Below are 18,839 nucleotides of genomic sequence, written 5' to 3'. Positions count from 1 at the left end.
AATCCAGTACCATAAAATAAATAACAATACAAATACTTAGGTGACTAACTGACCTTAAGTCCGTGGAGTTCATTCTGTGTGAGATGGACATGTTCGGCAGGAGCGGCGAGCGGGGCGGCCAGCGGAGAATTGAGCGGCGCAGCTTGCCCCTCGAGGGTCAAGTGTGAGCGGCCCAGCAACGCGCTAACATATCGGTCCAGCACATACCATAGCATTTCCGTGAAGAACGGGTAGCGGAACTTTTGAGGGACCTGCAATGTTTGATAATAGACAATTTTAGATTTTTTTTACAAGCATATGGTAATTTATGGTGGTAAGTATTTATGTTTTTTACATATACAGTAAAAGCGAAATCAAATTTGTAGTTTTTCAACCATTTCGTTTGGCAAATTTCGCATAAAATTCATTTCACATGGCATTAGAATGAGCCACCTCTTCTTTTTCCGTGGGTGTCGTATTAGACGACTAAGGGATATTAATATGATTTAAATAAATTTGTACCTTAGTGACATCTTCCACTTGGGCTATTTTCAACTGTTTCTCGATCCCAAACTGGTGCAAAAAGTTGCCACCAAAAACGAGGGAGTCGCTAGGAGTGTACACAGCGTGGATCCAGCCGGTCGGGATGAAAAATGTATAGCCGGCTTGCAACTGCAATATTGTTATAAAAATAATAAAATCACGTCATCTAAAATTATAAATAAGAAACATTTAATATCTTTGATTGTAACAGAAAAACTCAAAAATATTTAACTCGTTCTAAATATTCATTCGCTTATTAAAGCTATATTATTATCGACTAATATAGACTGATATTTTTTTATAATTTACTAATTTATATTTCTTCCTATCTAGCCGTGCGAAGCCGGGACACATCTCTAATAATTAATTATACTTCTCCAATCAGTATGATCACATCTCTCTCAAACGAAACTTTAATCAAAGACAACACGACGAACGCTGCAGCGATATGATAGTAAACACCATTAAACTAGCCCGATAGATGGCGGTAGCCTTGCATCCTATTCTGTTAAATGGTAAGTTCATCATAACGCCGACTTTTAACATACTTTTAACCAAGGGGTTAGTGACAGAGATTACTGGCTCCATTTGCTTGTAATTATAGGTGCCCTATTTGGTCGACCAGCACGCGGTCCACCATTGAAAACCATAATTCATTCCTAGTAAATAAATCATGATGGACAAACTAATCTGGGGGCCTCCCATGAAATGAAATTCCGAAATTACGGACTCCATTTCGTGTTTTTGTTCATACCTAAATCGGCCCAGAAAATGGAGCATAACATTTCGTTCATCATATGGCCTTCCATAAAAATCCAAAGAAATAATATTTTTAATGTTTTTAAACGATAAGTATTATGTAATTTTAACATCAAATTTGTATTTCGTTCGGCTCCGAAATTTCGGTAAACATTTCATGGTAGGCCCTCTGATTTCATCCCTCACTGGTAACCCGCCATTATGATGGCGATAACCAATATCGGAGTTACCATTCCATTTCCATCTCATAAAAATACCAAGTTCAGTACAACAGTGCCTTAGTCACCAGTCGATTAGTGCCTATGATTATCGTATTTGGAATTACAGTTTTATATATTTCAAGTAAACTTGTAAACATTAAAAAGTTAAATCTTGTAAACATTAAATATACTCACATGAACTCTAATACATTTTTCAACCGTATCCCCGAAGAAGACGTCCGATTGTTTACCAGACAACACCCACTTTTCATACAACTGCAGATTCTTTTCAGTGGGCGGAATAAGCCAGAATACTTTTGCTCCTGAAACAAAAATATCTTAATATACAAAAATCCCGTGTCACGATGTTCGTTCACGCTAATCTGCGAAACTGCTCAACCGATTTTAATGAAATTTTGTAAATAATCCAATATTATTTGCTCCAACTTGTGAGATAAGACAGTTGTTAAGATAGAAAGAAATAGCCCTTGCAGGTGGCAAAACATCTACAGTATTTGTTAGTATTATTTAATGCATTCATCTACATCAGTGATTCTCAACTTTTTTTTTTTTGTTGCGGCACATATTTAACGATTTCAAAATTTGGCGGCACACTTTTAAAATTTGGCGGCACACAAAAGTGCCGCGGCACAGTGGTTGAGAATCACTGATCTACATAATATAAAGTTGTCACAATGTTCTTATGAGGTGTAAGTACATGAAACCTGTTTGGGTATAGCAAAATTTAATCGATAGGCAGCTAATACATGTGCATCAATGTCAATTTAGACGTTAGATTATATTTAATTACTTTTACAAATAATTGCTAGTTTTTATATAGATTATTAATATCTATATAGGTTATAATTATTATTATTAATTTATTTTTATTAATGGCAAACAAGCTAATGACTCATTCGATATCTCTTTTTTTTACGAATATAATCATGATTAGAGAGACCATACATGATCCGAATGTGGGGCTATATAATACTACATCATAATAGACACTTACCTCTCAAAATATGGTACCATACAGAGGTACCACCGAAGTCAATGTGGAAGTCTGTGTAGCATCCTTTAACAGACATCAGGCAATATTTCTGTACCTTAGGGTACATCATGTCGTCCAGAGCATTGGTCGATTCAGTCTAGAAAAATAATATTGAAAATAATATCAAATAGTCTCTACTTGACCATGATAGAACACGCAAGTGCCACTAAAACTTTATTTATCAAAAAAAAAAAAACTGAACAAAATCTTGGTATTACATTCTCCAATGATCACCAAGCACATTGAAAAATTCCTATTGTCTATTGTATTTAATAGTTTTTTTTTTTTTTATAGGAAATTATAATATTGGTCATCACTGATGGTATAATTACATCATTTCAAATCATTATCAAAAAATAAAGCATAATAAGCTACAGTGGAGTTGAGATCTCCATCACTTCTGCTTCAGAAACTCTTGGCGCCAGAACGCGATTCCGTCACATTAATAGTAATACATGATAGAGATAATTAATGAATTAAATAAATAGCCAACCTGTTGATCCTTTAAGTGCCGCGGCCATACTGTCTCAACCCAGTCGACCTGCCGGACTATACGGGGCGCCTGCACATAGTTCTCGAGGCGCGTGTGCGAGAACTCTAACGATATTACGTTCAGAAGCCTCTCCTTATTCGGATCATCATAATAACGTTGCCAGTCCTAACGAAGAAAAAAAATATTTCAATCGAAACTCAAATGACTTATAACAATTATGTTCTATTAACATTACATCACGACACATCTTTTCTTTTTATTTTAGATATATATATTGTTCCTTTTTTATTTTATTCTTTACTATTTTGACATATTTTTCAATTTGATACTGTCTTTAGTTATTATATACTAGCTTATACCCGCGACTTCGTCCGTGACTGGAATAAAAAAAACCGTTAAAGTACTATAAGGTAACAAACAAACTCACTTTCATATTTGTAATATCAGTAAAGATCTACCGTAAATAGTAAAAGAACGTATTTCATTTACATAAAAAACAACAGTTTTTTTTATTACATCATTAGTTAAAAGACATATTGATTGATATGCTTGATGATTAAAATTAATTACTTATATTTAAGGTGACTAACACGCGATGTAGCGCAAGGCGACGCGGCAATGCGCAAGCGAGTTCAAAAGTTTCTTTACACACGATAGCAAGTTAACTGCATAAAGCCGCGCGGCGACAACGTGTTATAACCTGAGCTAGGTTTTACTTATTAAAAAAAAAAAAAATTATTGAATTCACTTTCAATTTGAATCGTTCTAAATCTCACGTAACAGGGTTGTGACGCGATTTTTTTCCTTCATATCGCAAAGGCAATGCACTGTAATATTGTAAAAAAAAAAACCTTTTGTATCGCTTCGCATTAATCATTTGCTATAATTGTTATTTTTATAACTGGTGCAATAAAGTGTAAATAAATGAATAACCTTGGAAACGGCATTTTGATGGTTGACCGCGTACATCTCCTAACCAGCACGATATAGACAATTTGACCGAAGATACAGAAAACATATTAAACCCGTATTAATACCAAATATGAAGAAACCAAAATATAAAAGTTTTAAAGTAAAAATTATTTCCCATAGATATATTATATAACATAGAAAAAAAATATTTGAATTGTAAAAAAAAGTCATTATTTACATAACAAAATTATTTTATAAATATCAATTATGAGATATTGGTGGTTAATCGATTTAAAACTTTTCTACTAATACCGAGAACAATCAGTAATCAAGGTAGTACCTTCATGGTCATCTCGATATTTTTCTGTGTGTTGACATCCATGACGTCGAGCAGACGCCTCGAGCCGACGCACATGCGCACATCGTTCACTGTGAAGTTGCTCGTTGGCACTCTGAAAGCGGGAAATGCATTACAGCACCACAACAACAAGATGATGACTTCGTTGAATAATTCCAATTCAAGTTATCGTCATCAGCATATCGACCGTTATCTGTTTACTGCTAAACATAGACCTCCCCCATATACTGCCATAAGAAACGATCCTGAGCTACTTGCATCAACTGACTCCTTTTAATGCATTTGGGGATGTCACTCCATGCAATGGGGAATTTTCCTAAACTGCATTTGGCCGCACGGAATCGCCACTCAAGAACCTTTCTTCCCAATGGGTTGTCAGTTCTTCGACCTATGTGACCAGCCTATTGCTACCTCAGCTTCCTTATTATTTTCAGTCATTAACTGTCCACTGCTGTTACAGGAACATAAGCCTTCCCCATAAGGGGAGTTTTGCCAATAATAACCACGCTTGGCAGGCGAATTGCTGTAGTTGCCAAACTGCAGTCAGGCTTTTAGGGATATTTTAAGAGGGACGCTGCTGCCCATCCCTCCACCGTAAGTTCCCTTAGTCGCCCCATACGACACAGGTTGCTTATTATATTAAAATTATAATAAACATTATTTTAATAGCTGGCTTCACCCCCGACTTCATCCGCGTGACTGGGACAAAAAGTAATCTATGTCATTTTATGTTTCAAATACTATATGTATGCAAAATTTCATTACTACCAATGTAAGTCGACATTTTAGTGATCAAAATCTCGAAATGCTTGTTATTTTAAAACGTTAATAAATCGATTTATTGCATTTACATCGAAATTCCAGTTATCGAGGTCCTACTGTATTAGTAGGATTGTATTACGTAACAACATACATATAGATCTTAGATTGTATAGATAGAATGTCTTCATAGGAATGATTCGTGTTTCTACCGTGAAGCAGTTGTGTTTGCATGACTGTGTTTCGATTTGAAGGTCAGGAATGACAACGCCGGGGAGGTAAAATTCACAAATGTGATGAGGTATCATGGGCGAAACAGTATATTCTGTTATGTCCATGGTACTGCTCATGTCTATAAGCGACGGTTACCACTTTCCATCAGGTAAGCCGTCAGCTTGTTTGTCATTGTAAGTTACATAAAAAATACAATTTTGCATGATAAATAGTTAAGAATAACTCCTTTATAACTTCTATATTTATTTTGTCTTATAATTTATGCAACTTTTTAATACGTAAACACTAATTTTATTTATTAAATAATGAGTCAAGATTCATTTTATGCGTAATTATATAGAACAATGATAAAAAATAACAAGTCAGCTAATTTGACAATTAGCTGACAAAAAGTTGAGCCGTTTTTGAGGCTCGACGCTCTATCTATATAATCTAAGATTTAGATTTATAACAATAACAACAAATATAAGTAACATCATGTAAGACTATGTTCGATAGACGAAATACCTACCAACTTAGAAGTGATATCGTTTCGCATTGTAAGCAACATTTACTAGGGTAACATAAACATAAGTTGTTCGATATTATATTTTTTCACATTATGATTAATATACACGTAATGCGATAGTTCTATGTAATAGGTATCTCGACGTAGCATTTATGTGGTTTACAGTAACTTATCATGCGTTGTTTATGGATGATAATGGAATGGCAACCCCACCTGCACTAATAGTATACACTGGCGGGGCACCAGTGAGGGACGATAGGTGAGGATGAAAATGCAAAGTCAGTTACTCCAACATGATGTATACACTTGAAATTCAGCATGATAGTTTCCAGAGGGGACCACGTGGAGGTCAAACTGCCTGAGAACATTGGTAGCTATGCGACTGGTAATTTGCAATACTAATAATTCCTTCTCCCACTTATTATACGTTACCCAGTTATAGAAATTAATATCAATGATCAAGTCAATCTCATGGTTCATTCATTAGTGATAAATACCCTTAAATAGGGGGGAAAGGGATTGTTAGTAATGGAGACTGAGAATCTGGCGGGGCACCAGAGGGGTGATAGGTGAATAATGAAATAAGGCAGGTCAGTCAACCCATCGTGATGAATACACATGGAACTCAGCACGATGGTTTCCAGGGGGAACCGCGTGGAGGTCGACCTGACAGGGTATGCTAGCAATGGGACTGGTAGCCCGCATTACTTACGATCCCTTCCCCCCCCCCCTCATTATCATCCATTAAAATTTTTTTTAATTATCACACATCACATGAATGGATACATCTCATGGACTTGCTAGCGAAAACGATTTTATCGATAGATTCGCTTGTCACTTGTTTCAGGACTGGATACTGCAAGACACTAGTAAAGAAACAAAACTCAATACTCCGCTAAAAGTAGAAATAAAAGCCTATACAGAATGATTTCGAATTCATTAGCATGTTTTGAATAAGATTGTGATCCACAAAAGAAAACCGACTTCAATTGTGGTAAACAACTGAACCGAGTTTGATATAATTTCTATATGATAAAAGATAAGTATATCTAATAATCTAAAGTAAATATATCCTTTCAGATAAAAAAATAATTTTCCAAATTGGTTTAAAATTAACAAAGTATGTAGTGACAAAAATAAAAATAAATCATTTCATTAAAAAAAAAATCCGAATTGAGAACTTCCCTTTTTTTTAAGTAGGTTGAAAAAATACTCCACCAGTGAAGGGTGATAGATGAGAATGAAAACAGGCCAGTTAGCCCATCATGATGAATTCATCAGGAATTAACCATGATAGTTTCCAGGGGAAACCGCAAGGAGGTCGACCTGGTTGGGTATATTGCTAGCAATGGGATTCTCAGTCTCCATTACTAACAATCCCTTTCCCCCCTACGTAAGTGTGTTATACCTTAGATTTAATACTTAGTACTTGTATAAAGTAGTAAATTTTTGTTGAAAAATATTTGTCATTTTATGACCCACGATTTTACATTTCCACATTCGTAGAACACTCCATCCATTACATGGGTGCTAATGATTTGCACGAATGAAATTTTAATGACGATTTTATGTATCAAATGACAAAATACATTGATTCACAATACAATTTGAAAATAAGTAATATTAGTATTTTATACCTTGAGGCTTAACACCTTAAGTCCTCAGAAATGGCAAATCATAGGGGGTACCATAGGCGAGACAGTAAACTCTGTTATATCCACGGTACTGTTCATGTCTATAGGCGGCGGTCACTACTTTCCATCAGGTGGGCCGTCAGCTTGTTTGCTATTCAAAATTGCATAAAAAAAGTTGCACTTCGGACGGATCGGCTTTTATATACAGATTGATTATGATTTCAGACTATATATTTAAAGTCAAGAGTGTGTAGTATTTATAATTAAATATCGTTCTCTTAGGAGGAGACGTGTGCCCATTCGTAGGATATTAATTGTATGAACATAGCGTCCCTCTTAAAACATCTTTAAAACCTAACTGTGATTGCCAATTCGCCTGCCAAGCATGGCATCTATTGGCAAAACCCGCCTAGAAGGAGACTTATGTTTAGCAGTGGACAGTTAAAGGCCGGTGTGATGATCATGATGATAGTTTTTAATGTGCGATAATAGGTTGATAACCCCGTCGGCGCTAACGGTATACGCTGGCAGGGTACCAGTGAGAGATGATAAGTGAAGACGAAAGCAGGTCAGTTAGCCCATCGTGTCGAAATCCACAAGAATTAAATACGATGGTTTCCAGGAGCAACCGCGTGGAGGTCGACCTGATAGAGTATATTGCTAGCAATGAAAATGTTACATCCTCATTCCTAACAATTCCTTTCCCCCTAATGATAATAGTTTTTTTTTTTTATGGGTGAAAATGGAATGGTAACCCCGCCTGCGCTAACGGGATACGCTAGCGGAGCACCAGTGAAAGGTGATTGATGAGAATGAAAACAAGCCAGTAAGCCCACCTGGTTGGGTATATTGCTAGCAATGGAATTCTAAGTCTCCATTACTAACAATCCCTCCCCCCCCCCCCACGATGATAGTTATATACTATTAAAATCATAGCCTTATAAAAAAAAAACTAAAATTTATTACAAGGTTTCTTACGTATTAACATTTTAAAGAAATACACTACCCGTCTCACAACAAAAAAAAAAACTTGAAAACAATCGACAGGTATTAAATACATATTTAGATGTTTTACTACAAAAGCGTGACTTATTTATTTATTTCTTTCAAGTAAACAGTTGCATAGACGATACATATTCTTATTGCCGCGAAACTACTTTGCAGTTTATCGGCAGCTCTGATGAAATTCTGATTATGAGTAAACAAAAGAAAGTCGGTTATATTAAAAATTAAAGATACTATTTTATTACAGTAATTTACAAACTCCCCCATAAAATTACAAATAAACATTGTTACAATGACTAAACAATCATCACAATGTTGAACACTGTTTAGATAAGCAGTGTTTAAAATTATTTTTTTTTTGTAAGACTAAATAGTTCAAATAGCTAAAACTTTTTTTTTAGACGATTAAGGTTTTTATGAATGGCTAAAAACGAGTGAATTTTGCTCCGTAAAAACAGCCACTTCAATGAACGAACGATTGCCTGAGAAACTTAAAAATATCTATATTTATTTATCAATGGGTAAACAATTAGACATACAAAAGTAAATAAAAGACAGACGCTTTATACTGATATACTCGTAATTATATGTTAGTCATCAGAGAAATGCTACATTAACCTTGATAGCAATAATGATAAAAATAGGATTTTTTATACCACGAAGGTGGCGAACAGACATACAGCCCGTCTGATGGAAAATGGTTATTGTAGCCTATAGACGCGTGCAACACTAGAAGAATAGATTTGAATTCCTGATTAGAATAGTGTATATAAAATAAATTTATAATATATAAATATACATTATAAATTTATTTTTCATATTTATCATGTGTATTTTACAAAAAGCTCAAGCTTAAACACAACACCAATGTATGAATGTATATTCAGAAATCTAAATTTAAAGATTAAAACAACAAACAAAGAATCTTTGCATCCAATAAAATTTTGTAATTGTTTTACCAGTAAATCATAATACATTATTTTATATAAATTTGTCCTATAATTACTACAATCAATAATTGGCAATAACCCCATCCTCGTAACCTTAAAACCAACGATAAGTTGAGAAAAGAAATACATAATAATTATCAATAAATAATAATAAATAACATAGATCGATAGAATCGATGAAAGTTAAAAAAAAAATCAAATTCTCTTTATTCAAATAAAATTGTTTGTTTACAAGCACTTTTAAATCATAATTTTTTCATGAATGCAGGATTCGGAAAGTTGGTATATGTTGAGAAACACCTGTAGGTAACTCAACACTTACCCTTTTAAATCTCTAGTAACATTATGTGTATTTATTTAAATGTACTATGTCTAAAATTACATGGTCGTTAAAAAGACCGCGCATGATCGACTAGCACCATATCCATTTGTCATTCAAGTAATCGTTTAATGTATAATAGGCTTAGTTCGATAAATGTTTTTTAATAACAGTTTTAAGCTTATTAAAAGGTAGATTCAAAATATCCTCCTTATTATAACATTTAATGCTTATTCCCATAAAATACCTTTTTTTCTAAATGATACTTCGGAACAGCAAGTTTAAATTTGTATCTAGTGTTCATATCGCTACATAGATATGGTTCATAGACATTAATTTGATTAGATGCCACAATTTTAAACGCAAATTATTAATAGCCTTAAATAATACACAAACTTTAGAGAATTGATCAAAGCAGAATTACAGATGATATTTATTACAAATAAATACCTTTTATAATAACAAATCGCATGTAGTTTAGTTCATATAAGTTGAAAACTTGCAATGTCTGTCTCTTACCTAGATCTATGATTTAATTTATAGTAAGTAGGTACTTAAGGTTTATGGCATTGAATACATATGTGTTACGTGGAAAAGATTTATTAGTACGCTTTTATATAAATTGATTGAATATATATATTCTCCGTAAATAGTAAACAGCACTCAACTTGCCCTTACAATCGTACTACTCCCCATACTAATTAAAAATATCATTGTTTAAACATGAATATTTTTAAACTATTATAATAAATAAAATATGGTATAGAGAATAAATAAAGTTAATAGATTTTAATATTGAGTTTCTTGCGGGCTCTTCTCAACAGATAACAATTTTTCGAAATCTGCATTCATAAAAAATGACAATTTAAAAGTTCTTATAAAAAAGTCTATTTGAAGAAAGATGATTTGAATTTGAAATGCAAAAATAATTGGTTTTATATGAAACTAGTTTTTTTTTACACGACTGTCCAAAAATAATAGTGCAATATTTTAAGAGATTTATTTTTTAAATGGCGATGAAATAGTAATTCTGTCTGCATTATCAGTATGCGTATATACGTATATTAGCGTATAAAGAGATGATAGATGAAGATCAGTTAACCCATCGTGATGAATTTGACGAGAATTAATTACAATGGTTTCTAGGTGGAACCGCGTGGAAGCCGACCTGATAGGTAGCTTTATGTATTTTTTTTTTATCATTTATGTTATCTCGCTTTTTTTTGTATATATATGTTGTAATTTGTGTGCTGTAAGTAAGTAATGCAAATAAATTATCTATCTATCTATCTATATTGGTAGCAATGGCGATGTTAGACTTTATTAGTAATGCGACTGTTAGTCTTCCTTTTACCCCCTTTTTTTTTAGAGTTGTGAGTTTCTTTATTCCGCCATATATCTGAACAGATTTGAATGTATCGTTGTAATCCTCATATTATCCCGAGTCAAGGAAGGGCAGTCATTATTTTTAAATGAAGCAAAATATCATTCATCATCATCTTATCAGCTATAAACTATCCACTGCTGAATTTGACCCTCGCCTTATTGGACGGTTTTGCCAGTAGTTGCCAGGATTAGCAACCGCAATTAGGCTTTGGCGATGTTTAAAGAGGGACGTTGCTGCCCATCCCTCGATCATTAAGATCCCTTAGTCGCCATTTACGACGATTTTAAGGAAGAGGTAGCCCATTCTATGCTGGGACCATACGGCGAAATATGTTGAAATGAAAATTGAATGGCTACCGCGGCTCGTGCTATTGGCACATGCAGGCGAAATACCGATAAATAACAATAGTTAATGAAGTTAGATCAAATAATAATATATGCGTATATGTAAATGCTTAGCATCAAGGGGGTTGTGTTTGTTTACAATGTTAGTGGTAACAATTTACAATCGTCATTAGGCGCGCTTGACCAAATACGCTCGGTATAACAGTCCATTAAATGGACTAAAATCTTCTAACTTCCCCAACTGGGACTGCACTGTTATATTTGATTATTAAAAAAATATACTGAAAACCTTCAGTGATAGGTATGTACCTAAATAAATATATATTTAGTAGGTAAGTCAAATGACTTGTGGTAAATACCTCACACAACTTATACCACAACTTTACAGTTCATCATCATCAGTTCATTTTTATAAGTGAACTGATAACCACATAATATTTAAATGTTTAATTGTACATTTCCTTTATTTCCTTATTATGTATTTCACACCATATCATAACACTATAAATAATAAAATAGCATGTTATATAAATATTACATACAAATCTATTTAATACAGAATATAACAAAAATAATACATACCTCAAACCTAATCCTGTTTTCTCTTTAAATAACAAAGGAGTGGTGAATCCATTTTTCTGTAGATATGACACTGTGATTTCAGAACCATGCATTTCAAGGACGGAGCCAGGATGCTCAAACCTGGGACTCTCCAGTTTATCTGCAAGGGAGAATCCACGACCACCTTCTGCTTCATCGTCTCCAAGAGCCCATTCATCAGAGTAGAGTTTCCGCTGTTTGCGTTCACGCTGTGTATCACAAAGATTATATGTTATATACTTTTATTTATCTAGTATAATAAATATTTAAATAAAGGTTTACATTATTGGGTGTATTATTATATAAAAATATAAAAAAAAAGAATTAAAAAGAAATGGGCATTTTCTTATTAATTCATAATTTATTTCATTAACTAAATAAAAGATCATACATTAATATTAATTATTAAAATATTGAATAACTATAATTTTGTTGACAAGTAAACTACCATTAAGTATAACTGTATCAGTAAATTCCTAAACTCCTTTGATTAAAAAAAAATTAAAAAGAAAAAAATGTATGTAACATTTTGAACACATTAGAAAAAAAATATCTAATCTTTAACCAAATTGAATACTATCTTATATATGCCTAAAATGTTTATCATGATCAGATTGTTTGTATCCAAATATAATTCTCATTTTGTTATTCTTAGATTCACTAAGAAATAAAAGAATGTCCACCATGCTTTCACTTTCATTACTTTTTCAGTTAATGACTAGGTATTTTACTAAAAGATTTATCTTTTCCTGTTCTATTTTGTGGTGTAATAATACGAAATACGAGTATCGTGTTCATACATGTAGAATGCTTTAAGCAGTATCATTAAGTAGGCAGTTTTTAAACGTAAGTCAAGGCCAAAGAAATACAAGCAAATAAATAAGTAACTTTATGCCTGTGTTACAAAACTTTCGTTACGAAGACAGTTCGTTTTGTAAATTGAAACAAAGAGCTCTTTGGCAAAATTAGGCATCTGTGTTGATTTATAATCAATATGTAACAGTGTATTTAGACGTTTCGGTCTCGACATCGTGTAATTGTTCGGTGGGACGGAAGATTAGTAGAGTAATAAAGTAGATTAGGAGCGCGCTCGACGTGTGGTCACACGGCGCACGCTCGCAGCAGCCTGTCTTCATCGCCGGCCGCGGGAGGGATACGCCTTCGTCCCTACCAGCCCAATATGTCCACCGACTTCGCTACGGCGCGCATCTCTCCGGCTAATATCATTTTCGATATATCGCAATGCTACGATCTCAGGAACTATTATAGATTTTAACACCTTCTCGCATGCGCGAATGCATACGACCGCCGCGTTTTAAACTCGGTCGCGAACAGCGTGATCGCAGAAAAACAAAGTCCGATGACCCTCAATGATGATCATCACTACTAACCACCTCGTCTCAAAATATATTTTCATCATATTATGGTAACTTTCGTAAATCGATACACGATGCAGCGATGCACCATTTCATGTTTACGTGATCCCAGATAAAGCCACCATGGCGTCACCCGGGACTAAATACGTAAAAATTTAACAATAAACACTCACCAGCTGCCTTGCCACTTGTTTTTTGTTATTCGGCAGTGTTTCCGACATGTTTACGTTAGTCAGAAACACTGCACCACGAAATTAACACTATTTTACGTAAATATTTTACACAGAGCACGAGAAAAAGTAACGCAATCCACCATTTGCAACAGTAGACACTGCTGCCAACGTTACAGTAAGCAATCACTCCGTGTTAACATTTTATGTTGGCACAACGTAAAGTGCCCTATTGGTTTATTTATCAAAGCGCTTAGCGGGAACATTTAAAACATCGAAAATATAATTCCATGGTTCTAAAAATTATGTGTTATTTAGTTTAATACGGCAACATATAATTATTTTTCCAATACCACTGAAACCTTAAATTTCAATGTTGAATTAAAAAACATTGTTTGTTAAAGGCGATTAACTGTGGTATATTATACCACGTGTAAATGTCAAACAAAGGAAACTGTCAAATCAGCAGTAACAACAGCAGGCAAAATGAAAACATGGTCTGATTTGCTGATTGATGAAATTGGATAAAGTACTTACGTATAACAATAACACTCTCTTCATCATTATCGCGTTTCAAATGTAAGATTATTTTAGAAGAAATTAATTATTATATGAAATGTCTACTGTGTTTAATTAAAATTTACTGGTAGTAGAGTTTCTCATCTATATATAGACAAATCAAGTACCTACATATGCCCTACAGAAAAACGTATTTGTACGGAGTTGTGCGTAAATATTAATACACAATAAAGTAATACAAATTCCTTTATTGTAATTTGTCCATTTTATGTACTGTTATTCCGTTAAAATATATTTCACCTATTTTTACTCAATATGTTAACTACAAAGGAATGATTTCACATGATTGTTTTTCGGTGTAAAAAAACTATATAAACTATAAGTAAATAACTTAAGGGAACATAATAACAATAACAAGCCGAAGAAAACTAAGCACATAGATAGTAATTATATAAAACTGAAACATTAACAAAAAAAAAGTTTATAAGGAAAAAGCTTAGAATGTTTGTACCCTATTTCTTTACACTTCATGTATTTAATAGATAATTTAGGTACATAAAATATTTATAAAAAAGCTTAATATCTTAATTGATAAATCTGTCTTATTTTCAAATGAGTAATTCCGAAAGATAAAGGCTCATGTTTAGTAATAACTTAGGTATGCCAAAAAGTATTATAGATGTGAATCATTAGGTATTTTTTACACTTGTCCTTTTATTCGGGGTTGGTATTCATCATTTGAATGGTTAAAATTAATTAGGATAGCTAGGATTTATAGGTTAGGTATGTTTATTGTCTAGGTAAGTACTAACTTTACACAATGCAGTAACACTCTTATTATAATTTAAGTAAAAAGAAAAATCAAACAAAAGTAACAGATTTTTATCCATATTAATGAGAAATATGGTGACGTGTTAAAGGGGCATATGATTATTGCTGTTATCTTCTAGTTCTTAGTAAATATTATCAGTATTATTACATTGTTCTTTTTTGTTGCCTCTATTGGTCTACTTAGGTAGGTAATATAAAAAAATTTTAATGCATGTGCCATGTAAATACATGTACAATATTATAATTATATGTATGTTAATGTCTTATTTCATCCGTGTCCGATTAGTATTAACCAATTGCCGTGTCCCTTCAATGTCATTTCAAGAGTATTCCGCTGTACACTTTTACATTTTTATTGTTTATAAGTATATAGATACAAAATTGCTAGGTAAAAATAAAAAGATTTTTATGTTAATTGTTTTTGTAGCTATTTTATTTTTAGATAATTTGAAAAAAGAAGATTTTCAACTGAATATACCAAACACTACCCAAGTATAAATAAACTCTGTCTAATGCAAACTGAATTCTTAAGCCAAGGGTTCCATACTTAGATATAAGATAAAACTTAGATTATGAAGTATGTTATACTACATTTATGAGGTAAAATGACTTTATAATCAAAATTATTTACGAGATCATTTTTATCATCAAATAGTTATTATTAATAATACTGCAATTCGAAATTAATTATTTTGAGTTTTTATTATCTTTAAAAACTGAACCGCGTAACTAAACATGTTTTGGATCTCAGTTATGTGATCTTTTTTTAATACATATTCATCTTCCTTTCTTTAATAAATATCTATTTACACATACTTTTATAAACTATTATTATATAATCTTTTATACCTATATAAACTTTTATACCTGGTGTCTAAGAAACAAGTTACGACTTAGTTTAGGCTCCACATCTCCCACAAATTACGATACTTTTATTTTGTATAAAGTAAATAATCCTTATAAATATAAAGTAAATAGTCATTGTAATTTGTGGAAATGAATAAACTAACTATTACATTATTATTATTACTTCAGATTTTTCAGTTTACAGGATTTGAAAATAAGAAGGGGTATTTTGTTACACTTTCGATTATATGTCAAAAAAATACATGGCATAAAAATAATTAAAAAACCGGTTAAATGTAAGTCACGCTAAGGGTTCTGCACATAATCTGTAGATTAATTGGTTCTAGTCTTAGGTTCTAGTATTTTCTAAAGAATAATTTATTTGACCATACAGATGTTTTATACACAAATATATTTACTGTTTTTTTTTTATATAATAGTTACCCAAAAATAATTTCTATTACTTTGTGACAATTCGAAATGTCTTATTTTGGACCATAACTGTAAAAAATAAGGGTAAAAATCGAACCCCATAATTCTGTTCCTGAAAGATTTTTGATAATTCCTTAAAAACTGTGGTATCTAGAAACATGATTTTAGTTTGCCAGTAATCTATACTTATAATAAATCTGTAGAGAGGTCAATTCTGTACATGAAATATATTTCCAAAATAACTATCAGGGGGTGATTAGTGATCGATACTGACGCCAAAAATGCAATCAGTAAAATTTTTGTTTGTCTGTCTGTTTGTCTGTATGTTCGTTATAGAAACAAAAATTACTCGACGGATTTTAACGAAACTTGGTACAATTATTCTTCATACACCTGGACAGGTTATAGTATACTTTTCTTCACGCTACGATCAATAGGAGCAGAGCAGACCCCCTCAAATTATTGTTTCCGTAAGCAACAATGCTTTCTTTGCTCACTTTACATAAAAAAAATTACAATAAGACCCTAAAGGTGTTTACAATAAGTAACTATTTCTACGTCTCGCAGCAAAATTTTTTCAATATGGAGGCCTACTTACTGCTGGGGCACACTCAAAACTTAACCTCATATTCAAATAATAGATTGTACGTGTTTTTAACTATAGAAATTAAAGGAACACTTCAGTAAAAGGTATTAGGTACCCAAACTAACTGAACTATATTGTATTTAAATTTTTATTATTACTTTAATTGTCTGTTCCGAAATTATTTAAAAAAAAGCAAATATATGTACCTACATAATAAATGTAATTGTTTTTAAATCAAATTGTGATAATTCACGAATTTTTCAAAAATGTTGTATTCCTGTCAATTTCCCTGATTTCTCAGTTCCCTGATTATAATGTTAGTTCAATAATCGGTAGGAAAATTATATAGCAATTCAAAATATTGCAGTTACAATATCTATATATTGGTCCAAATACAAACATATTAAATATCAGTTATTCAATATACTCCCTCTTCTTATATCTGGCGTTGTTAATCCCAGCTTTTGCCAGGGTTTGCCTTCAGACTCAATTTCTTCCACTATGAACGATCTCCAACACCCCTCAGCAGAGACTATTGGCTTCCATATCCTGGACTACAATGTCCAACCAGCGTTTTAAGGGCGGTCGTGTCGTGAGGCCGTATTCTATCAGCTATCCAATATATAATTTCGAAATCTAACTGGTATGAGCGATATCGAAATGGATGATAACCATTTTTTCCTGACAACAATGTTTACAGGAACACAATATATAAGGATTAGATTAGATTGTAGAAGGGCAAAATCGCACTTTTTTTAGAAATAATTTATTTTTGTAAACCACGGGAACCAATTAAGTTTTAATTGACTTTAGTAAATTCTCAAGTATATTAGTTAATACAAAAAAATAAATAAATAAACAGACCTTACTCTTAGTTACAACCAAACCCTATGAAAAAGTACTTCAAAGCGATTAAACTCGCTTATGTGTTGATTTATTGGTTCCACGACCTTTATAAATTGTAATCATTTGATTTTTTCGGTTCAAAAACTTCAGAAGTATAGGAAGAGAAAAGCTTTTTTTCGCATTTTCAGTCATAAATCATAAACATTAATATAATGCTGTGCAGTACAGCCACTTCCATAATACCCCACTAAGACTAGCAGGCCCATTTTAAAAAACTAACCACCTCTTTTGGAAAGAAAATATATTTTTTTTTAATTACTTCCACTGCAATATGAAGGAGCCAACGTCTTTTTTTTATACTACTTAGAATGACAAAATTATTCCAAATTCAAATCAATAACATTAGCAGTTGCTAAAATATGGCGCTGTAACAAGCGATTTTGACGGATGAACGGTAACATTGTCATGAATTCTTTGTAGCTTTTTGGTAAGGAACCCTGAATATAACAACAAACTCAGGAGTTTACAAATCTGTATTAACAATATGTTGTATAAGTGAGCCGTACTGACCACTGTTGAATATAGAGCCCCCAACAACAAACTCAGAAGTTTACAAATCTGTAATAACAATATGTTGTTTAAGTGAGCCGTACTGACCACTGTTGAATATAGAGCCCCCCCCCCCCCCTTAGTTGCCACGCTTGGCAGGTGGGTTGGTTGGCGGGTTATAACAATACGTTTGTAGGTATGCTTATATTTATATATATTCAGGAGTGAAGAAAGAATGATTTAGTACGAGATATTATAATGAATAGTATTTACAATAATAGTTATGTCGCGATACAAAAATATTGTTTGGTAAAACTATTGCTAAAGACAAGAAGATTATCAAGTACGTCACAATTTATTTTTCTAAAAATACGTAGATTTGAAATAGATTAGTAGTCTATACGCTATATATATATATATATATATATATATATATATATATATATATATATATATATATATATATATATATATATATATCATATATATATATATATATATATATATATCTAGGCTCAGTGGTATATACAAAGAGAATGTAATATTGAACGGATACGTATACCTAAAAGCTCATTCTTAAACTAATTTCTAAAATTGGCCTCAGGGTTTTGTCAATTTACCTGTCCTTTCCCACAGTGAATTCCAA

At 32.5% G+C, this 18,839-nt stretch overlaps 1 protein-coding gene across 2 annotated transcripts in view; it reads right to left on the bottom strand.

Annotated features, from left to right (window-relative positions):
* The window catches only part of LOC113515080 (jmjC domain-containing histone demethylation protein 1), a 29,569-nt gene extending 15,826 nt beyond the window's left edge, over positions 1-13,743 (bottom strand). For both annotated transcript variants that reach the window (XM_026899216.3, XM_026899217.3), the window contains exons 1-8: positions 13,588-13,743; positions 12,021-12,247; positions 4,281-4,392; positions 3,029-3,193; positions 2,497-2,632; positions 1,677-1,804; positions 502-651; positions 54-251 (exon numbers count right to left, since the gene is read on the bottom strand). In XM_026899216.3, coding sequence (XP_026755017.1) covers positions 54-251; positions 502-651; positions 1,677-1,804; positions 2,497-2,632; positions 3,029-3,193; positions 4,281-4,392; positions 12,021-12,247; positions 13,588-13,635 — 1,164 coding nt within the window. In that variant the 5' untranslated portion in view covers positions 13,636-13,743. The remainder of the gene's footprint in view (positions 1-53; positions 252-501; positions 652-1,676; positions 1,805-2,496; positions 2,633-3,028; positions 3,194-4,280; positions 4,393-12,020; positions 12,248-13,587) is intronic.
* Positions 13,744-18,839: the final 5,096 nt, after the last annotated feature.

Source organism: Galleria mellonella, unplaced genomic scaffold (assembly GCF_026898425.1).
Source record: "Galleria mellonella isolate WM207_F2 unplaced genomic scaffold, CSIRO_AGI_GalMel_v1 utg312, whole genome shotgun sequence".
In the NCBI taxonomy this organism is placed as follows: Eukaryota; Metazoa; Arthropoda; class Insecta; order Lepidoptera; family Pyralidae; genus Galleria; species Galleria mellonella.
Note: the sequence above shows the minus strand (reverse complement) of the source record. Positions and strands in the feature narration are given on the sequence as shown.